The 23,217-nt window shown below is 54.5% G+C and overlaps 1 protein-coding gene across 1 annotated transcript in view; it reads left to right on the top strand.

Annotated features, from left to right (window-relative positions):
* NBEAL2 (neurobeachin like 2) overlaps nt 1–6,350 on the top strand; it is a 180,805-nt gene extending 174,455 nt beyond the window's left edge. Inside the window, 4 exon segments of the mRNA XM_038390938.2 lie at nt 590–751; nt 3,061–3,209; nt 4,554–4,689; nt 5,334–6,350. Coding sequence (XP_038246866.2) covers nt 590–751; nt 3,061–3,209; nt 4,554–4,689; nt 5,334–5,435 — 549 coding nt within the window. The 3' untranslated portion in view covers nt 5,436–6,350.
* Nucleotides 6,351–23,217: the final 16,867 nt, after the last annotated feature.

Consider the following 23,217-nt stretch of genomic DNA (forward strand, 5'->3'; position numbering starts at 1 on the left):
TTTGCGTAGGAAATTAGGTGTCACCCTGGCTTTGGAGTTGTTTGTAGCTAAGTCAATAGGGAGAAAAAGGTTTTATCCATTTAGGCAAAAATCTCTTAATTTGTATATGGTCACTTAGCTATTTTAACTTCTCTTCCTGGGGAGAGGAGCAATAGGTGCTGGAGCTACAGGTGCTGGGGGTGTTGCTGCATCCCTGGGCTTGAAATGGTTTCCTGTCTGTCATGCCAGCTTCACCCCTCCATTGTCCTGGAGCTCGCCACATCTGGCAGTCCAGCTTTCGGGGTGTTTGGCTTGCTGCCCCATTCTCAAGACCTCTCTTCGTGGGAGGGCCGGAGAGAGAGCATGCACCAACAGGAAATCTGCCCACCAAAGATGAGGTGGGGACTTTAGCCAGCTGGAAGGGCGATGGCTCATCTGTGTCGCCCGCCTAGCTTTGGGGAGTCCTCACGGAAGGCTCAGGGCAGGTGGAGATTAAGGCTGGGTTTTCAGAGGCCTATGGGAATTAGACATTGTGGGCCCATTGACAGTAAATGGGAGCAAAGCACCCAGTTGCCCTGGTGACAGCCGAAAGGCCTTGTTGTTGTGGCAGGACGGCACCATCATCGTCCACACCATCCGCCGGGGCCAGTTCATGAAGTCCATCAAGCCCCCCTGTGAGAGCTTGCTGCCCGCCACTGTCTCGAACCTCGCCGTGGGCCTGGAGGGCCAGATCATCGTCCAGACTACGGTGGCGGGGAGATCCTCCCTGAAGGTGAGTGGGCCGGGACCCGCGGGCCCAGCAGCAATGCAGGGGCAGGTGTGGCCTTTCCCTGTGGGACACTGTGGGCAAGGATGGGCTTCTCAGACACGGTCCGAAACCCAGCAGGGAAGGGGCAGTAACTCCATCCTGCTGTGGTGACGGCACCGTGCCTCAGAGCAGATCAGCAGCAGCAGCCAGATTCCAATCCCAAATAAACATAGCAGAGGACTTATTCCTGTTTGGACCAACCCGTCTGTCACCGAGCAGAAGGCACTGTTCCCACCCCACCCCCACAGCTTTCCCACTTCACTCCTGGGGGAATTCTGCTCCAAAAAAATTATAAATTCTGCACACCATATTTTAAAATTCTGCACATTTTATTGGTTAAAATAACACAAAATAATCACACCAGTTTCAATTATTTTGGTAATTTATTTCAAAATACCTATCAACAAGTATGTCTATAACAATACAGACAATGAAAAAGATTCAGGAAATGTTTTTTGACAAATAGATTCCTTACTGGGCATATTAATACAGAATTCTGAGTAATAATTCATTTAAACTACAATATAGACCCATATTTCCTGCCCCCCCCCCGAAGCAATGCAAAGGCTTGGGGGAGTCAGAGGTAACAAAGGAGCTGAGGGAGAGGAAAGGAGCCTGGGAGTGAACCTGGAGGGTTGTTGGGTGTGGGTGGGGGGCAGCAAGGGATTGTTAGGTAGCCTCCCCCATGCAGACCCTGGCTGACCCCGGCCTCTCCCATTCAGTCAGGCACATCTGCCCTTGTCCCCATGTGTCCTTGTACCCCATTCCATATATTCCTCCACCCCCACTCAGGCACCCTCTCCCCCCCCGGTCCCCATGTGTCCCTGCACCCCCTCAGCCACCACTTTTCCTCCATGTGGCCCAGCGCCTCCACTCCTATTCAGCCCCTGCTCCAGTCTGTCACCTCTCAGCCCCATGCTGTCTGTCCCCCCCCCCCCCATTCCCTGTCTCCTGACCTGGCCACACTGGCAGGGTGCTGTCAAGCAGGCAACCTCTTCCCTTCCCTATTGGCAGCTGGGACTGGTCCCACTCAGGACGGGGTGCTCTTTTCTAGCACCACAGTGGTCCCGGGAGGGCAAAAGGCAGAACTGCAGAAATTTTTCGGCAGAAGTTATTTTTTGCGGGGGCGGGGGGGAATGACATTATTCACGGCACATTAATTATGTGCACACACAGTGGCGCAGAATTCCCCCGGGAGTACTACTTGCTATACCTCAAGGCGACTCTCTGGGTATGTCTACACTGCAATTAGACACCTGCAGCCCGTCAATTGGGGTGAAGACATTCAGGAACCCTCCTGCCTCACAGGGTCCTAGAGCCTGGGCTCCAGCCCAAACCCAAATGTCTACACTCCCATTAAGCAGCCCCTTAGCACAGGCCCTGTGAGCCGGCATGGGCCAGCTGCAGGTTTTTAACTGCAGTGCAGATTTACCTTGAGAGCACACAGGGAAACTCAGTCCAAACTGGTGAGTTTTTCCTGGTTTCACACCTATGCTGGGAGGGTCCCACGATGCGTGTGTGTGGCTGTAAATGTGTCTAGAGATATGGAAAATTTGCAATCTCCAACAGTGAAAATGAGTGCGAAGGGTCTTGTGTAGCATGGAGGTTTCTTGCAGACGGTTAGCCTGAGCACAGCCGCTGCTCTGGTTTCAATTGCTTCATCGAATGAGGTCGTTCCATGTGATCGCAGGGAAGAGTGCTCAAAAGTTTCTCTCTCCATCTGTCGATCCAAAGTGCTGGTTCCCATAGTGTCTCAGTGCATTGTATAGCTCTCCTATTGCAGTGAGACTTGTCGCGTTTCTGTCCTCTGGTCACATTAGGTATTTGGCTGGTATAGTAAAGTGCTGCTCTACTCTTAAAAATGGCATCCCCACCTCCTGCTCCAGAGGCATGTTTTACTGAAGGCTCCGGGGAGATTTTCACTCTTCCAACCCTGCAGAGCCAGCACTGCTAAGAGGGAGGAAGCGGATTCTTAGTCCTTCGTGCGCATCACCAGCAGAATTGGGTAGTAAGTTCCAGTCACACCTGTTGCAGGCAGTGGGGAGGCATTGCTGATGGTATAGCTCAGCCTGCAGAACCTTAATGGCTGGTGATGCCCAAGAAGGTAAGAACCAGGCCCATTTGAACAGGGTCCTGGTTATTACCATTTGAACGGGGAGAGATGGTGCCAAGGCCATTCACCCAGTCGCGTCCTAGAGTAGAGGTGCGCTTGGAAAGCTTTCAACCCAGTGTCAGTTGCTCCCCCAACGCCCTTCTCCTTTCTCTTGTTGAAGGATAAATTTGCCCTGCACCTTTATTCCGTCAACGGCAAGCATCTCTCCTCCACCCCGCTGGAGGAGCAGGTCACTGCCATGTGTGTCACTGAGGAGTTTGTGGTGCTGGGGACCATGCAGTGTTCTCTCCAGATCTTGGATCTTCAGAGGTAAATGTTCCCTCATCAGTTTCCTGGGCCCGCCACCAGCGCCATGTATCACTCCCGTGCAGGGGACAAGGGTCCCAAGTGTGTCTCAGCTGTGATCCTCCACTTACAGTGAATGCTCTTACCCAGTTGCTGTATCCCTAAAACCACCCAGCGAGGGGGTCAACAGCATAGCTTATGGGTCTTGCATATGCACCTCTCTTCACCCCAGGGTAGCCTACCATCTTCTGGAGGAGCTCCCAATGCAGGCGAGAGATACTCATGCAGCCGTTAACATTCCATTTTTATTTGGGCTGAGGTTAGGACGTGGCTGGTGCCTTGCTCTCAGTAGCCCGGGAGGTGAAATGTACTAATGGGTAAGGCACTGGCTTCCCAAACTGGGGGTTGAGGATTCGTGTCCCATCTGGGGGTGAGGTGAACATGTTCTCTGGCCTGTGTCCTGCAGGAGGTCAGACTAGATGATCACAATGGTCCCTTCTGACCATAAAGTCCATGAATGGGAGTGGAAATTATTTTTTTGGGATTGAAATCCTCTGCTGGTTTCCCAGGCCCATAGAATCTGTACTGATGAGGTGTCCGTTAGTATCTGTGGGTTCCTTACAGGGATTAGGAAGCTGACGTTTGCAGGGTGGGGCAAACCTGCCTGTGGCCCTGTCCAGTTGGATCTGGTCTTGCTGGCTTTTGTGGGTGAAAGAGAATCACCTATTGTAACTATCTGCTTGGGGCTGGGGCTTCTGGGGACACTATGGATGGCGCTCGACCCTGGATTTATCAACCCCTGAAAATGTGGTTCTCCCTGGGACAAGGTCTGCACTACTGGCCGTGTGGGATGCTGCACGGCAGGAATTCCAGATCAGATTGACTCTGCTTGCAAAGTGAAATGGTTTGGTTTTTCTACCCGCCAGCTTGGGATCTGAGAGTCAAGCTTGGCTTTCTCCTTTTCTCATGTCACCTCCATCCCAAAGGGTCTGTGGAATAAAACGCTGCCCTCAGATGCCCGCACAAGCCAGTTGCCCCGGTATGGCATTTGTCCCTGCAACTGGGACTTAGCCAATTATTTGACTGATGCAGGAGCCAGAATGGGACCCAGCTCCCTATCCCGCAGCTGCGTCGGCTTGGCAGGGTGAACAGGCATGAAATGCAGTATAATCCCCAGATCTGGCTCTGAGCGCAGCCAGGAGCCAGTTTGCTGAGTGAGCAGGATGCTTTGAGAGACCCCCGATTTAAAGATCCTGGAGAGGAGGGTCTCTGGCAGGGCACCCTTCCCATCTTCCCGTTTCCACAGTCCTTGCTGAGTCCCCAGCAGCTCCCCACACTGTTTAAATGCCCCCCTCCTTGCCATTGCAGCCTCCAAGCAGCGGTGTTGCCAATGCCCATGAAGGTCCCAGTTCATAGCGTGTCTGTGACCAAGGAGAAGAGCCACATCCTTGTGGGGCTGGAGGATGGGAAGCTGATTGTGGTGGGAGCGGGCCAGCCCTCAGAGGTAAATAGAGACCGTCTCCTTCTCGGAGCTCGGTGGGGGTGTGCAGGGGCAGGTGCAGTATCAGCTGGAAGCACCAGTGAAGTAGTTGCATGATTGGAGGGGATGCACCTGGCTGGCAGGAGAGGGAGACTGGGAAGGAGCTGTGCTTCTGGCCAGCCCAGGTAGGAGACTGGATGGGCCCATAGACAGGAATGAAATCAGAGCCACTGTCTACAGACTGGGGGATTGTCTCCTCATGGGCAGCATGACGGTAGGGCTGGATTTCCCACACGAGAACGCTCGAAATCCAGCCCCTCTCCGGAGTGTGAAATGGCTGGGATCAGCCAAGACTTAGATTGAACCCTTAGGACAAAGGCACCCCGCCCTCTTTGGTGAGACAGCTCGTCCGCGCTGGAGGGCGGGCTCCAACCCTCGAGGGGCGGGTGTCCCGGGAGCCAGGCAGCTGCCCAACCCAGCTGTGTGATGAGACCCTGACCTGGAGGGCGGGGCTCCGTAATGCAGGGTGGCCCCCTTTACAGAAGCAAGGTCTGTAACGTAGCCAGGACGGACTGCAGCCCTGCTTCCGCTGAGCAACCCCATCCCTCTCCGCAAAGCACCTCTGCGTCACTCCTCAGCCCTGCCCCTTCCTTCTGCTCTCTCCCCAGGTGCGGACGGGGCAGTTCCACAGACTGCTGTGGCGTTCCACGCGCCGGATCTCCCAGGTCTCCTCCGGAGAGACCGAGTACAACCCGCCCGAGTCCAAGTGACAGGCTTGATGTGAGATGACCTGTCCCCAGAGCATTACTGGGCAGAGATGTCCTGCAGCAGGAGGTCTCTGAAGGGTGGCTGAGGGGGCCGGTCCAGCCACACCACTCAGATGTATCTGCACGTCCCCTGGGAGCATGGCGATCGCTGTGAACTGTGGGAGCACTGGGTCTCTTGACCACTCACTCTCAGAGCGTGCAGAGCTCAGGATCCCTTTCTGAGCCAGGGGCTTGCACCGGTGACTCTGGTTTGCTGAGCCAGGATGCGTGTGGGACGATCTGGTATCTCCCCCCCGCCCCCCCAGCCCATCCCCTTTCCAGCAGAGCTTGAAGTGGAAAATGTTTTTGTATTATCCTTTGTGACTTTCTCGCTGGACAGAGAGGATGGGAAGCCCACAGCCGGCGCCCCTTGCCGCCCAGCAGGGAAACGTTGCAATAGATGCAAGACGACGACCGTCGCTGCATTCTCAGTCCTTCTTGGGTGGCCTTAACCAGACCTTGTTGCACTACGTAGAGAACTTGTACCAAAACCAAGAACTGCTTTCAGCACGAGGCCGGTCTGCTGCAGAAAAGCTTTAATGTGATGAGACTGGCAAGAGCCTGCTCTGTTTTCCTCCCAGAGGTTGAATTTTGGAGGGCAACAAATACCAGGGACCCAGAAAGATATCTACTGACTATCTTGAACCAGCCCCAAATCCTAGATGTGTTTAAACCCCCTGCTGGCAAAGAAGGGTGTTCCGCTTTCATTGGGATTCTTCTGAATATGGATTGTCTGCCTCTTCCACCAGAGGCACCCAAATTCAGCGCCTCCCAGGGCCCCAATCATTTTCCGGTGGCGCCTCCTAACTTTCCTATCGATTTATACGTGTTTTTTTTTTAAGAAAACAAAAAAAAATAAATGTGCACAATCTTATTGTCTCCCAAGACTCATCTCTTCCATGAAGCACGAGCCGGCATGGCTTGTTGGATGACTTCACCAGTAATAAAACCCTGCCGTTGGTTAGCTTTGCCTTCGTCCTGCAGCTCCGGGGCCATAGCGGAACTCCTTCCTGGTTGCCTCTGGCTGCACACCGGATATCCCTGCTTGTAGGGGGAAAGAGAATTCTTCTCACCCCAAGGGGAGAGGGTCAGGCTGCTCTGCAGTCAGCGCAGGTGCAAGAGGTGTGGGGGTTTGTCTCTGACAAGGAGCACGGATCTTAGTAAGGCAGCACACACTGCCCCTTCACCAACAGAGCAGCCCTCGAAGCATGGCATCTCCATAAGGGCTCCCGGAGCCAAAGCAGAGCTCTTCCGAAGCTTCAAAGGGCTCAGTCAAAGCCAGTGGAGGTGAATGCGAGAGGGATCGCGACAGAAGTGAGAAAGCTCCGGCAGTAGACATGAAGCAATACTGGGATTTTGTCTCCTTCACAGTCTGGGCCCAATATTGGTCCCATCTGCAAATGCCCCCCCTCCAGGAAGGCCCATCTGTCCCTCCAACACTCTGTCTGTCTGTATGTTTTTGATACTGAAGTGGCACACAGTAAATAGGAATTCGCCCAGAAGGAGGCTTGTTTTTGCAGCCAACACTTCCCTGCTTTTAACCAACTGGGTGGGTTGGGGAGTGGTCCAGTCCTACAGACTTTCCATCCCTGGTCATGGTGAGATTTGAAACCATGCTGGCACCTTCTCTGAAGGACCCAGGTTCTGATCTCTGTATGACCAAGGCCTTGTTGATCCAGGGAGGAACAGGGGAGTGGGGGGTTGGGTTAGGCTAGAAGCAGCTGTCTGAGGCTATTGCACGTTTGTGCCCTGGGCATCTCCCCATTCAGACATAGCTTACAGCTGCAAGGAGCCCTGCAGTCCCTGTGAAATGGAACATTCCGTGTTTACAATGCAGGGCATGAGCCCATCACCAGAGCATCTGGGAGTGAATGGCCCCCAAACAAGGGGGCGATGGATCGGTCCTTGTAGGACACGGTTACTGTCATTTAGCTGGAAGGAGGAGGGAGCTGCCATGTTGTTCCCCACATTTCCTCTCCGATCTTAAAAACTCTCCTTCCGTCAGGTAAGCCAGGGGTGGAAGAGACTGGTGGGGCTTTACTCCGGCCATGCTCCAGATGCGTCTGGGCGGAGAACTATAGAATCCACAGCCTTTCTGCATCATGTTGATGCTCTCAGTGACAAGCACCCTGGCGCCATTCAGCTCTCCCTACCCCTGGTGCCAGTGACTGCCCATTGCTATTGCAGGCGCAGCCCTCCGGACTGGGCCGGGCTTTGGTTCAGAGAGGAAGGGCTGTGACTAGCTTGAAGCCATAGACAATTGCACACCTGACTCCAATCCTGCTCGAACATCTGGAGATGTTGGAATCTTGGGCTGAGCTTCACAAGTGCGGCCACTGTTCTCCGTAAACGGCTGGATCTGAACTCCCCAGAGATGAGGGAGGAGAGATTCGGGTCTGGATCCAAATCTCATGGCTTCAGAACCACGTGAAACTTCACAGTCCTAGAGTCTGGAGGGGTTGTAATGAGGTGGGTTGAAGAGCAGCCTCTGTCCTTTCCTCTCAGCCCCCGAACCCATTCCCTGGCTCTAGGAAATGGATCTCTCCCCTGGCCCCATATACTCTAGGTATGTTACGCCGTGTTACTAATGCCACAGTGTGGAGACAGACTGCTCCCCCACGTCCAGGGATTTCTCCTAGAAGTCGTAGGTCCCTGGTGAAGATCTGTGGGAGGGAGGCAGGGCAGATGATGTGAAAATCAAAGAGATGGTCAAGGAACATTAGGATTTGAGTGCAGTTCTTGACGGGTTGAAAGCCATGTGCCTTGGGTTGCTAGTCCCCATCCCGTTCAGCGGAGATGTGCTTTGCTTTTATTATTCATAATGTTGGGTTGTTAAAGGTGCTGCACCATCCAACCTCGCAACTTTCTTCCATTGGTCCTCCAGGGTCCCTTTCCGTCAAACAACAACAGATGATGGTTATAAATGGTTTGGACCTTCCACGCCGTGACACCTCCTGACCAAAAAAGGGTTGGTCACTGTCTTGGGACATGGTAATTCGGTAGCTTCTTTCCAACAAGGGCTGAGAGGAGAGGACGTGGGTCTGTTGTGGCTCACGCTGGAGGAAACATCTACTGTAGGCCTGGGACAATCCGCTGCAGATGCTGAACTGCAAATGCCACTAATAAGGAGAGAGATGCTCTCTAAATGCACCACTTGTTAGCCACTGGACCCTGTTGCGTGCGAAGGCTGCTACTGGTCTGGAGGTGACTTTTTGGTGGGTGGCTGGTTAGATCACACTTGAGGCACTGTTCAGTGCACAATTCTCTTCACAAAAGATTTAAAAAAGCAAGAAGAACCAACGCTGGGCAAGAAACTCAAGCAATGCTCTCAACTTCATTCCCTGGGTGAAGATCAAGGTTTAACCACCGACAGTGCAATATTTGCGACTTGTAGAGAAAACTCTCTTTAGCATGTGTGCTGTATTGCAGTTTGTGTGTGTGTGTGTGTGTGTGTGTGTGTGTGTGTGTAGTTTTTGTAACTTTTTTGAATGATGTAAATCTAAAGATTTCTACTACTTTTCCTGCCCCCCCCCCCCCCCAAAAAACAGGGTGGTAAGTATTTGGAGCTTCCCAGAATCCTGCTGGCTTTTATAGAGCACTGAGAGACCTACAAGCCTCACTGTGGATTTGTCTGTCATCCTTCTTAGAATTGTTCGGGCCAGTGGAAATTTGAAGGGGTCTTTGCTGGCCCTGTTCTGAAGATGCTTGAATTCCAGGGGTACCTGCTCTCTGGTTGGCCTCTGCCATGTTCTTCTACTTGAAGAGGTTTTTCTTTCCCTCCTTTCACTTTGCTTGTACCTTCTCTGGTTTTTTGGAGTCAGGATGCAACTTGCTGAGGGATCTTCCTGTTCCAGTCTTCTTCACAAACAGGAATGCTTGGGCTACATAGATTCATAGATACTAAGGTCAGAAGGGACCATTCTGATCATCTAGTCCGACCTCCTGCACAGCGCAGGCCACAGAATCTCACCCACCCACTCCTATGAAAAACCTCACCCATGTCTGAGCTATTGAAGTCCTTAAATCATGGTTCAAAGACTTCAAGGAGCTGAGAAGCCCTCCCTCAAGTCAACCATGCCCCATGCTACAGAGGAAGGCGAAAAACCTCCAGGGCCTCTCCAATCTGCCCTGGAGGAAAATTCCTTCCCGACCCCAAATATGGCAATCAGCTAAACCCTGAGCATATGGGCAAGATTCACCAGCCAGATACCCAGGAAAGAATTTTCTATAGTAACTCAGATCCCATCCATCTAATATCCCATCTCAGGGGATTTGGCCTATTTACCCTGAATATTTAAAGATCAATTACTTACCAAAATCCCATTATCCCATCATACCATCTCCTCCATAAACTTATCGAGTAGAATCTTAAAGCCAGATAGATCTTTTGCCCCCACTGCTTCCCTTGGAAGGCTATTCCAAAACTTCACTCCTCTGATGGTTAAAAACCTTCGTCTGATTTCAAGTCCAAACTTCCTGGTGGCCAGTTTATACCCATTTGTTCTTGTGTCCATATTGGTGCTGAGCTGAAATAATTCCTCTCCCTCTCCTGTATTTATCCCTCTGATATATTTATAGAGAGCAATCATATCTCCCCTCAACCTTCTTTTAGTTAGGCTAAACAAGCCAAGCTCCTTAAGTCTCCTTTCATAAGACAAGTTTTCCATTCCTCGGATCATCCTAGTAGCCCTTCTCTGTACCTGCTCCAGTTTGAATTCATCCTTTTTAAACATGGGAGACCAGAACTGCACACAGTATTCTAGGTGAGGTCTCACCAGTGCCTTGTATAACGGTACTAAAACCTCCTTATCCCTACTGGAAATGCCTCTCCTGATGCATCCCAAAACCGCATTAGCTTTTTTCACAGCCATATCACATTGGCAGCTCATAGTCATCCTATGATCAACCAATACTCCAAGGTTCTTCTCCTCTTCTGTTACTTCTAATTGATGCGTCCCCAACTTATAGCTAAAATTCTTGTTATTAATCCCTAAATGCATAACCTTAGACTTCTCACTATTAAATTTCATCCTATTACTATTACTCCAGTTTACAAGGTAATCCAGATCCTCCTGTATAATATCTCGATCCTTCTCCGAATTGGCAATACCTCCCAGCTTTGTATCATCTGCAAACTTTATTAGCACACTCCCACTTTTTGTGCCAAGGTCAGTAATAAAAAGATTAAATAAGATTGGTCCCAAACCGATCCCTGAGGAACTCCACTGGTAACCTCCCTCCAACCTGACAGTTCGCCTTTCAGTAGGACCCGTTGCAGTCTCCCCTTTAACCAATTCCTTATCCACCTTTTGATGTTCATATTGATCCCCATCTTCTCCAATTTCTCTGAGACTTTGGTGTGGGGAAGGGTCTGGCAGGCTTGGGATGCTCCTCTTCAAAGGGAATGACAGGTTTCATAGTAGCAGCCGTATTAGTCTGTATTCGCAAAAAGAAAAGGAGTACTTGTGGCACCTTAGAGACTAACAAATTTATTAGAGTATAAGCTTTCGTGAGCTACAGCTCACTTCATCGGATCAAAGGGAATGGTTTCCTTCTGACTCTGCAAGATTCCTTCCGGCTCCGTCCACCCCTGGAATAACAATGTGAAACCTGATCTTCAATCTTGAGTGTCTACGTTACACGGCCCAGTGGGGGCACGGCTGTTCAAGTTGGCCTTTGGGCAACCTAACGTGAGCACCCAAATTTAGAAAAAAAACCTGGCCCCATGCCTGATCTCTGCGTACAGTGGTATGACACTGGGGTGGTTACGTGGGGGGCCACCTACTTCTCTACCTCTTCTGGGAAGTGAATGGCTCCCGGTGGATCTGCCTTTTGGGAAAGTGAATTCAAGCAAGTGGTTTGACCAGGGTAGTACCACTGGTACTCCCAGCTCTCCGGCCCGCTGTAAGTAGCGTTGGAGCCTTCATGCTAATCAGTTGTGCTACATACTGATCTCCAAGCATCCTGAATCTTGGAGAGGAAAGGTGTTAACAAATCCACCCTCCTTGTGTCAGATTGCATCCCACTCAGACCTGAATGCAGTTCTCATTCCTGTATGGACGGGAGCAGTGTTTGCTTGGGGAGACTGGCAAAGAATTTGAAGGGACAGGTTGATAGCTGGGACCCAACCCAGGAATTCAGACTCCCCGTCTCTGACCAAGTGGTCCTCCAGTCATTATTTATGGGACCATTGCTTATGCTTTTCCTTTAGAACCTTTTCTCTTTTTGAGGAGAAATGGACCAGCCGAGTCTTTCACTCACACTCCACTCCCCACTGTCTAGCAGGGAAGAGAAGGGTGAATGACAAATCCACACAAGGGGTGTGTTTGGTGCTCAGAAAAATGTATTTATATTGTAGCTTTGTCTACAGATTCTTTCCAAAAGCAAAGCACAATCCAATAAACATTTATGCCTTAAACTTGAAGAGGAGCATGGTCTCATTCTGTAGGGGGACAGGTTATGTGGTTTGCTAGCAAAGTACAATGTATGTGATCTTTAATAAACTTTATAAAGGAATACACGTTTCTCAATGCCTTGACCTTCCCTCCTCCCTCCCCCACTGAACCCACTTATTGTGTAATAAAACTTCGCATTTCTTTAGCGTCTTTCATATAGGACCTCAAAATGCTTGACAGCTGTAAATGAAGACTTGACTTACCCATCTGCAATATGGGATCTTTCAGTCTTGGGAATTTTGACTACTTGCCCAAGGTTGTACCCCAAGTCTGCGGTAGAGCTAGGCGCAGAACCCAGGTGTCCTGGTTCCCAGCACAGTTCTTCCCCATGGCCATCGCTAAGTTTATGGGTAATTTTTTATTTTTTTTAAGTTTCCTGCAGCAGTGTAACCTCATCTATATCGACACACTGGATATTGTTTGTGTTACACGTTTTGGGCCAGATTTTCTAGTCTGCCTTCTGCGTGTGCAAACAGATGACACTTTGTGAACATGTCTGAAAACCTACAAATACATGGAACTACGCAAGAGAAATGATGCCAGGAGTGCAACAGGGCTGCAGTGGGCATACAGCTGTTTGCACTCATGTCTAAACTATTCCCCCCAGGGCAGGTGACGTTGCCTCTTGCCAGGCTGCAGTTATGGACGTTGCATGCTTGGCAAAATAAGTTGCCCCAAGCTGGGAGCGTGGGCCCCTTTGCTGCACTGGGCTTCCCTCCATGTTATTTGCCTGGCTTCTGAATGTCTGTGTCACTCGAGCCTATAGAGTGCATTCTCAGGGCAACTCTTCCTCCATCTACCCAGTTTCCTTTATTAGGGCCCAACCCCTCTTTCTTGCTGAGATGAGTTCCAGGCTGGGCCCTCCCCGGCAGCAAAAGAAGATTGTCTCTACCCTGTCCCCTCCCAGATGCTTGCCCACCTCCCTGAGTTTTGATCCCTTCCACCTGCTTCTGGGTGCCCCCTGGATCTGCCTCCCCCCAGCCCTGCTCTCCTCATCTGGTCTCTGGCTCCTGGTTCTGTACTTGCCCTATAGGAGACCTGGACACCTCATAACAGGGGGAGAGGCTCCAGGGCATTGTGGTATCCAAGCTGGCCGAGGCCCAGCTCTTTGCTATCATCCTCTGCGCCCAACCGCTGCCCTTGGACAAGCCAGAGCTATGCCCTGCCCTGGCCAAGTGCCTGCCGGCTTTCTGGGTAGCCGCGAGGCCTGGGGCAAGCCCTGGCTGGTGGAGCTGAGCCTGGCGTGCGAGAAAGGCAGACGTGCGAGAGTCCCTGGCTCCGCAGCGGGTGGGGAGGGTGTCTGGGGCCGGGGAAGCCCCAGCTGGGCTGGGTACCCCCTCCTGGGCTGTTCTTTTGAGGGGCGTTAGTGCGCCAGTCTCAGTGGAGGGGCCCAGGCCTCATGACCTTATGCTCCAGCAGCCTCTGAGGCGTTGGTGATAGCGGAGAAATTCTTTTATCTCCCCCTGAGGGGGCTCGGGGCTTGTGCTGCCAACCCTCCCCCTGCACTGATCCGCACCAACCAGCTCACGGGATGGCCCCTTTTCTCAGTGTTTGTCTGGGCTCTAGGGGATGCCCAGGAGCCGGTCTGCCGTCGGGGGGGGGGGGCACTGTGGCTCATGCCCAGCGCCCCTGCCTGGTTCATGCAGGCATATTTCCGTCAGATGTTTCTGAGGATGTTAAATTAGTTGCAGACAGGAAGTGGCATGGGGGGGGGGGCACATTCCAGGCCTTTACAGCCTTTAATCACCCAAATGCAAAGCAGAGGCGGAGAGGAAGAATCGCTCCACCAGCCACAGCCGGGGTGGGAGCCGTTGGTGGCAGGGTTTGGCTGTGCGGGGAAGGCTGCTCCGGCTGGGGCGAGGAGGCGGTGGTGTCTTTGGGCCACCAAATCCTAGGGTGACCGGCCTCTGGCATCAGCCGCTTTCCAGCTGGTAGTTACTGTGCCGCCATGGGCCGGGGGAGCCCTGGGTTCATCACACTCCCTGTGCAACCTTGGGCATGCCCATTAGCCGCTCTGTGCCTCGGTTTCCCCACTGGTGCAATGGGGAGGTGATAAATCCGGCTGTTAACGAGCCCCGGTGCTGCGCTGCCAGGAGCCCTAGACGTAGCTAGGTAGGTAGATTGCCCCTGCTCTGGCTGGGTGAGGACAGAAATGGTCCTCTCCTAAATTACGGCCCTGCCTCTTCTCTTCAGCAGAGGTAGGGGCTCGCCGGAGGAATTGCTGCTCCCTGTGTTCTGGGCCCGCTGTGTGCCAAGACAGAGGCCCTGGTTCCAGCAGGGGGTGATCTCCCTTCTTTCTCCTGCCCTCCCTGTCTGCTTGGGCTTTTTAGGGTGCTGCCCCCACATCTCTTGGGCCGTGCAGGCAGACGGGGCAGCGGACGCTTCTTTCCCCGTACCTCTGCAGGGCCACGGGTGGAACCAGCAGTTCCAGCTCTGGCCAGCTGCCCCTGATCGCGGCAGCAATGTGGAGCACAAGGGATGGGTGTGGAAAAGTGGGGGTGCCCAGCCCTGGAAGAGAAAGAGGGGAGCCCAGCGCTGGGGTAATACAGGGTCAGAACTCAGGGGGTTGGGGGCGCTCTAACACCTAGGGCCTCCTAAATAGAGCTCATGTGCCAGGTGAGTGGGGACCCTTGGGTGCCAACTGCCTGGTGATAGGATGGGGGGGCGTTGAACTAGGCTTTCCCTTTTCCCAAGGGCTCTCGTAGATCCCAAGGGCTGGGGTGCGGCAGGCAGTGCGCAGACGGTGCAAAGCCTGGATGAGTCCTCCAAGCCCTTCCTTGCTCCAGGCCGTGGGGCTCCCCCTAGGAGCCCTTTGTGGGATATTCTTGGCCCACTGCTGGGCACCGAATATCCAGGAAGAGGTATTAGGGGAGATGCTCTGATTGCTGCGCCCCACACACACACACACACACACACACACACACACACACACCCCCGACTCCCCAGGGGAGTGTGCCCTGGATGGACTCCCCACGCCCATCTGTCCCCGATTAGCAGCTCCATGACCTCATCTCCTGCCAGGAATCTGGTCTGAACTGGGGACTGTTTACATACCTGGCTGAGTGTTTAAAGTTCTGGGTGACTCAGAAGCTCAGCTGGGGGGCGGGAGCGGGAGGGGGGGGTCAGGCGTGGGGGGGGGCGCTGAGCAGTGCTGGGAAGGGACGGAGCTCTGCAGAGGATCGTGCACTGGGGAGAAAAGTTCAAATCCTGATGCAGCTCCCCCTATTGCATGCATTTCCTAGGCGGGAGCGAGGTGCATCGGCAGGGCTAGGGGAGTCCCAGGGCTGAAATAGCGGGGTGCTGCAGGGCGGGAGCGAGGTGCATCAGCAGGGCTGTTGGGGTCCCAGGGCTGGAATAGTGGGGTGCTGCAGGGCAGGAGCGAGGTGCATCAGCAGGGCTGTTGGGGTCTCAGGGCTGGAATAGTGGGGTGCTGCAGGGCAGGAGCGAGGTGCATCGGCAGGGCTGGGGGGGGTCCCAGGGCTGGAAGAGTAGGGTGCTGCAGGGTGGGAGTGAGGTGCAGCGGCACGGCTTGGGGGGAGGGGATGCCCCGAGTCGCTGCCTCCTGCCACGGCACCCAGGGCTTCTCACTTCCCCTCCCAGCCAACGGTATTGGCTAGCTGCTTCCCTGCAATGCTGTCCAACCTCTCGCTGGCTCGCAGGACGGGCTGACCTGGCGTGACCCTGTGCATTCACCCTGCCTGGCTGCAGGAGATGGCATTGGCCCCTTGGCCGCACTCCCAGAGTGCTTTGCGCCCATGGTGTGCGGTTGCCAAGCACGGGCGTTTGAGGGGCCGCAGCAGTGATGCAGCCCCACTGTGGTCGAGGGGAGATGCCCAGCCAGGTTCTGGCGTCCGGCAGGTTTATCTTGGCCACCGGACCCCAGGCTCTCACGTGGGTGGGAAGTAGCTGTGGCTTTCGGAGCAGAGCTGCAGACTCCATCCAGCCACAGTGCTGGGAGCTGCCCACAGGCTTGTGTCCCCCTCTGCTCCCTCCCTACCAGCCTGGGAACCACACTCGGCTCCGGAGAGGCTGTGAGGTCTGTTTGTGGTGGACGCATGGGTGTTTGCTCCAGGCGGATCTGCTCAGAACAGCCGCAGTTCGCTCTGGCAGTATGTAGGGCAGGCCACCCCTTCCCAAGGTGGGAGGGGGCACTTGGAAAGGCACCACCGGAGATGCCCCACCAGGAGCTGGCATTTCTGTTGCATTGGCTGGCAAACCGGAGGGCAGCTTTGCACCCACGGGATGAGGGGCTCAAACCCAGAAGGTGGGGGCCTGGCTGGAGGAAGGAGTTGGGCAGCAAAAGGGTTAAAACTCCTGCAGTGAGGCAGTCCTGTGCCCCTCTCTAGCGGGAGGCATTTAACCCCGAGGGTGCAGGCTGGACGGGTGCCCTTGACACCCGATGGGGGTTCTTGCCCTCCCCAGCGTGGCATTGAACCCTGAATGGGCTCCCTGGCCTGGGGCCTGTGGGATCAATACGTCAGCCGGGATCTGCGGGGGCTTTCCCATTTCCTCACCTCCCTGCTCTGCCACGCGGGGTTGGGCAAACTGATGCCCTGATGGGCGAATTCCCAAGCCGGCCCTTGGCCGAGGACAGGGGCGATTGGGCGGTCCCCTAGCTTGGCGATGGGCCTTCTGCCTGCACTGCTCCCCCATCCCTGGGATCGGAGCCAGGGCCTTCAAAGCATACATAGCCATAGCTCCTGTGAGCTGCTGGGGAGCATGCAGAGATGGTTGCCAGCCTGCGTCTCTGATGTGTACGTGTGGGTTTGGCCGGCGTAGCAAGAGATCTACATGCAGCCGAGGGGATGGGGGACAGCCTGGGTTGTTTTACTGGCGTGGGGGGATTGAGGACCCTGCCTCTGCTAAACTTTCTCTTCTCCCGCTTAATTGTAACCACAGGCTTGTCAAATTAAATGTGAAGGGCCCGATCCTCAGCTGGTGCAAATCAGCCTCGATCTTACTGCCTTCAGGCCCCAGTGGGCCATTAAGGCCTGGTGGCCTGTGAGCCCTTGGGTGCGCGGGCCAGACATTGGGGACTGAGGGTAGAGATGGCACCATGCTGGGTTTTAGCCATGTTCCAAGACCTAGTTGAAAAGGGACCCTGGCGGCTCCGGTCAGCGGCACAGCAGGGGCCCGGGGCTAAGGTAGGCTCTTGGCTCCTGGAAGCAGCCGGCACGTCCCTGCAGCCCCTAGGCGCTGGGGCTGCCAGCTAGGCTCTGCATGCTGCTCCCCCCCCCGGTGTCGGCTCCGTAGCTCCCATTGGCCGGGAACTGCAACCAATGGGAGCTGCGGGGGGCAATGCCTGCGGGTGTGGAGGAGGTGCACGCTGCGCTGAGCCGCCTGGCCACCCATGCGCCTAGAGGCCGCAGGGACCTGGCGGCCGCTTCCTTGGAGCTGCAGTAAGCTCTGCTGGGACCCTGCCCCCTGCAATCCCCTGCCCCAGCCCACAGTTCCCTCCCGCACCCAAACACCTCATCCCCGGCCCCACCCCGGAGCTCTCACCCCCTCCTACACCCCTACCCCAGCCCAGTGAAAGTGAGTGAGGGTGGGGAAGAGTGAGCAACGGAGGGAGGGGGGATGGAGCCAGCAGGAGCGGGGCCCCAGAGAAGGGGCGGGGCCTCAGAAGGGGCAGGGCAGGGGTTTTGGCTTTCTGTGATTAGAAAGTTGGCTATCCTAGCTGAGCACTTCCTAGTCTTGAACGGCTGGGCTGTCTCATCACCCCCAGGAGATCAGGCCGTGCTGTTACTGCTGCAGTACAGGCCTGGTCTCCTGCACAGCTTGGGAACGTGGTTAAATTGGGGGCTGACTTGTGTCAGAAGGGATGGCCCTGTTGCACTCGGCGGCTAGGGACTCGCAACGGGAACATGTGCTGTCCGGAGGCCACTGTCTCCACCCTCCAGGGCTGGGCAATGGTTCCAAGCCGTAAAGTCCTGCTCTGGAGTCGAATCGCTCCCAGGTTATGGGGTGCTGAGCCAGGGGGGAATTTGGCTGAGCCACTTCCAGCAAAGCACTTAAGTGCCTGCTGAATGGCTTAGCCCTGCCCCCAAGGAAAGTTCCCGCTGGCTCCCGTGGGATTGGGATTGAAGCCGAAGTGCTTTGCTGGATCGGGGCCACGGCAAGAGAGGCTGAGGCAGACATTTGTGTGGGCCCATCAGGAATGTGGGGGTTGGGGTTCAGACGCAGCACGAGTACCTCTCTCTCTCCAAGCCAGCGTACGCGCCGGTCACGAAGCGGGAGAGCAATGGGACCAGCCTCTCTGAGCTCATTCAGCAAAGTCTGATCCTGGCTTATGCCCTCCCCGGCCTTCTCTGCCCCTGATCCGAGCAGGCTGCAGTGCTGGGCCTCGCTGGGCAGCCTGCTCCTGTACAAGCTGCTTGACCCTGCCGGGGAGAGGCCAACTGGCAGCATGGTGTGTGTCCAGTAAGCATCCTGGCCATGCTCTGGGCTTCGCTCTCCCAGGCAGCTCCTCACCCCTGCGCATGGATGGAGGCTGATCACAATGGGAAGCCATTGGCCTGAAAGCATCCCTCCCCTGCCTCCCCCACCCAGTGTCATTCGTCCCTTTGGCGCGCTTTATTTCTGGACCGAACAGTGGCATGACCCCGGGGGTCTGGCACATGGGGCTCTTGGTCAAATTGTCAAGAGCACTCCCAGCATGGGTAGTCAGCAGCGTTGGCCTCCTTCTCCACCACAGAGGCTTCCGAGTGCACGCGGGAGATGGAGTCAGGACGGGGAGAAGACAAACCAATGGTCTACCCCCAAGCTCTCTGCTGGCACTGATGTGTCCCAACCTGTGTGCAAATGGCCTCAGGCTCGCCCAGTCCCACACGTTCACACTGGCAGATGACATTTGCTCAGGTGTCGAAGCACGGTCATTTCCAGAACTCGAAGGCACCTGAAATGCTGACTTGACTAAGATGGCTCAATACTGTAGTCAGTGGCATTTGCCACCCTGTGTAACCAAGACAGTTTTGAGTGTGTTCCATCCTCGCAGGCCCAGAGCATCCCTAGAACTGAATGTCTTTGTCAACGGACATCGCTTGAACCACAAATCTTGCCCAGTCTACCTGGAGTAACCCTGGATAGATCTCTCACATATCTTAACCACCTGAGGAAAACGGCAGCTATGCTGAGGACACATAACAACCTCCTAAGCAAACAGGCCGGGACTTCATGTGGAGCAAACGCTCGAACTCCGCACTCATCAGGTCTAGCCCTCTGTTACTCTGCAGCAGAACACTGTGCTCCGGTCTGGCTCCATCCGTCTCGTGTCAAGTTGGTTAACACACAACTACACTCAACCATGCGCATCATCGCTGGGACGGTTCAACCCACACCAGCACTGTGCTCCCCGGGGTAAGCCCCATCACTCCTCCACATGTCGGTCGGGAGGAAGCTAAAGCCAGAATGGTTGTGAAGATCCGGGCACACCGACATGCGGCTGTGGCCAAAGCACGCATCCCTGACCACTGCCCTCTGCCCAGACTGGATGCTGGGGGCTCTGCACTTCGCCGGAGAAGCTGCTGCAATCTCGGCTTGGCAAGCTCTGCATCTAATAAGACAACAACTCGGCCTCCCCGACCTGCCTGTGTTTAGTCTAATGCTAGGTTCTGTTTACAGGAGTTCACCCTTCTGTAAATACAAGGGATTCCACCAGGGACCCTGGTGCAGAAGCAGGAAGGCAGCTGTTGTGGTGTGGCTCTGCCAGGACCCCTCTTCAGGGGAGAGGAGGAGGGTGAGCAGGAACCTATGCTGGACTGCGTCATGTCCCCCTCTCCAAGAAGTACATCAGTCACTTTGCAGGATGCATGCGAGCGCCGCTCACTTGTGATGCTGACCTGGCAAGTTGGGACTGTGGTTTCTTGGATGTGAATTTGATGCTGACCTCACAACCCCAGACCCTGGAATCTGCTCACCACAGAACAGCCCCTGCCTTCCCCGCCTCCGCCCCCTTGACGTGCCTGAGCCCTACTCAGAAAGGGACCTTTTAAAGACCAAAAGGGGAGTTCAATGTCCATGGCCATTCGGGCCTCGGACTCTGGGCCACGCCAGCCACAAGGGGGCCAATCCTGCGGGAGGTAGGATGGTAGGGGCGTAGCAAGCCGGAGGAGTTGGCAGGGTCTCTGTTTATATTACTCTGTATTTGGCATGGATGCGACCGCTGCTGGAATACCATGCCCAGCTCTGGTGTTCACAGTTCAAGAACATCAATAAATTAAAGGGGGCTCAGGGAAGAGCCAAGAGAATAATTAAAGGTCTGGAAAACCTTCCTTAGAGGGGGAGACTCCAGGAACTCCATCGAGTGAGCTTAACGAAGAGAAGGTTGAGGGGTGACTTGATCACAGTCTCTAAGGACCCACATGGGGAACAGAAATTTAATAAGAGGCTCTTTAATCTAGCCAGTGGCTGGAAAATGAAGCTAGACAAATTCAGATTAGAAATAGATACAGGTTTTAACAGTGAGGGGAATTAACCATTGGGGCAACTTTCTAAGGGTCCTGGGGGATTCTCCATCGCTGGACATTTTTAAAATCGAGCTTGGATGTTTTTCTACAAGATCGGCTCTAGTTCAGACAGGAATTAATTCCGGGTTGGTCCCATGGATCGTGTTAGACACAAGATCAGACTAGGTGACCACAGTGGTCCTTACAATGGATGACTTTGTGGCTGCTTCTCCGAGACATAAGTGTCTCTCTCGTCTTTCAAGAGAGGCAGAGTCAGGGGGAGTCCCTGCCTGTATCTGAATAGACATTTTGCCCTGTAGGGGGTGGGACCAGAGGCAAACCCAGCCCTGGGTCCTGCTGTGGCTTTCTGGATCTGGTCCCCGTACACAGAGCAACAAGGTGTATGTGCCTGGACCGTGTTAGGGCAGGAGTAGCAACCAGGAAATTGCCCTGGGGGGTCCGTGTACCACACAGGTTTTCGAGTTCTTGCCTTTGGTTCGCAATAATGACTGGGCTTCGGAAAGATGCACAAGCAGGAGCCTAGGGCAAGGTACAGAGGTGTCTTACACGTAAGGTGCTTGCTTCTAGCCCCCACTGGTGCATTAGGAGCTCTTGCATATGGGCTGTTGGATTGTTTTGATGGCTGGAATTCAGACAGTCCCATATTTCTGAAGGAGTCCAAATCCCATGCAATGATACTGCAGATGCAGGGATCTCGTCCCCCGCCTCTGAACTGCAGCCACCTCTGGGGTGAAACTGCCCAGCAAGCTGACACCGCGGTTTGGGACAAAGGTGAAGAAGAATCCAGCTGGAGGGTAGGGACTGGGAGGTAGAGTGGCGTAGCCCAAATCGCAATCAGAACAGGACCTGGGGTGCACATATCTAAAAGGTGGCCTGGGATAACAAACCGTAACCGACTTGATTTTGTGGAAAGCCAACAGCAGCCTGGTGCCCCCTAGGGTCAATGGTTCAGTACTGACCCAAAGGAGGATTCCACTTCCCCAGTGATCTCCCATCCAAATACTGCCCTGGTCTGCTTGGCGTGGCAGCAGTGCTGTGATGCAAGGCAACATGGATGCCGGGCTCAGAGAGGGCACAGAAAGAGAGCCAAAGAGCCGCTGATGCGCAGCGGTGGGTGGTGTCAGCAAGGGAATCCACAGCCTCCCTCGTCTGGGAGAGAGGATTGCTCGCACAGGCGGGCACAGGGGTGGCTGCATTATGTCAGCTCTGCCCTGCTGGGTTTAGCTTGAATCAAAACCCAAACCCATGCTCTGCCAGAGCATAACCCTCCCTGGTAAACCACATCCCCCGCGACACTGTTCCAGTCACCGCTGTGAAATTGGAGCGCGCGCCCTGCCGGCCTAGCAAAGACACAGGCACTGGTCTGCTGTGGGCACTCCCAGCCATGATGGGCTGGCATCAAGCCTAGTGGAACGCCATTGACTTCACTGAGCATCCTCCCTTAGCCCCCTCCAGGCCAGGCTCATGAACCCTGCATTCAAGCAAGGCTGGAGAAGATGCCCCTTGAATCAAGCCCATTCTTTGGGGGCTTGTTTTTCGGCAACTGTTCTCACCCATTAGGTGATTGGCAAAGGCTCCAACCAGACAGGCAAGGACTAAGGTGGCTTTATTGCCAGTGGGATTGTCGCCAGCGGCAGAACATCTCCTGGGAAGACCCTGTCCTTCTACCTGCTGGCTTGTCCCCCAGGCCAGGACGGAGCAAGGCCGTGCCCAGAGTCAGGGTCCAGACTTTGCTCAGGGTATCAGTTTTATTTCCTCCAACTAACATATTCAGCACCCTCTATTCCCCCCAACCTAAGGCCTTCTGCTGGGGGCTGTCTATTCTGGACAGGTTTCCCTCCTACTCGCCACTTTCCTGGGTCACCCTGCCACTGGATCCAAGCTGTATGAGTGTCTCTCCGAAGCCCGGCCTGCCCCAGCCCCTCTCCCCTCCCCTTCTGCAGCACCCTGTGGACTCCAATAAAAACCAAAAATGCCCTTGAAGTGCAACCGGTTAACAGCCTGTAAATGCCACTCTCCTACAGCAGGGGCAATAAAACTCCCTGGGGCTGGGGTCATTTCCTGAGCTGTCTCTCCCACCCCCACTCTGCTCCCCAGGGGGCCTAACAGCTAGCCTATCACCTCCGCCCCATACTAGAAAAGAGACCAGTGCTTCAGGTGAACTGCTGCCTTTGAAGCGCCTGCTGTTTGGAAAGCTCCCAGCTGGGCCCTTTTGTCCCTGGACAAAGCCAGGGGTGAAGGGTGGGTTTTGCATCTGGGAGAGAATTGTGTTTGAATGTTGCTCAGTGGGCTGGGAAGATGAGGCAGATTGGGGTGACTCTCCAGGTTCCCAGACACCCCTGGGCCGCGCCTTGCCCCCTTGCTCTGGCTGGGACTAATTCCGAAGGCGATGGGCAGTATAAACACTGATAGGGTTTGTTTCCAGAAGGCCTTGCTTGCAACTGTGTTGAACCAGAGCAGACTGCTGCCATGGGAGAGTCCGTGCAGCGTGGCAGCGTTACAGAGTGCAAGAAAAGAAATTAGTGGCTGACAGCACCATGCTGAAAATAGCATAGTCGATTCTCCACTGAGATTCTCATCCCGCGCCCATCACTGGAGTATCTGGGTGCCTTCCGCTCGTGCATTTAGCACCGTGACTCCCCATCAGACATGTGTGTTCTCTCAGCCGTGCCCCGATGGGCAGCGGAGTGTCTTGTTTTGGTAGGGTTTTAGGGTGGCGGGGTTTGGGTTTTAAATGACCCTGTTGCTCTGCATTTGTGGCAGAGAAGGCAAGGTCAGAGCGTTGTGCCAGCAATGGAGAAGTTTGTGAAGAGTCTAGAAAGGTTT

Source organism: Dermochelys coriacea, chromosome 2 (assembly GCF_009764565.3).
Source record: "Dermochelys coriacea isolate rDerCor1 chromosome 2, rDerCor1.pri.v4, whole genome shotgun sequence".
Taxonomy (NCBI): domain Eukaryota; kingdom Metazoa; phylum Chordata; order Testudines; family Dermochelyidae; genus Dermochelys; species Dermochelys coriacea.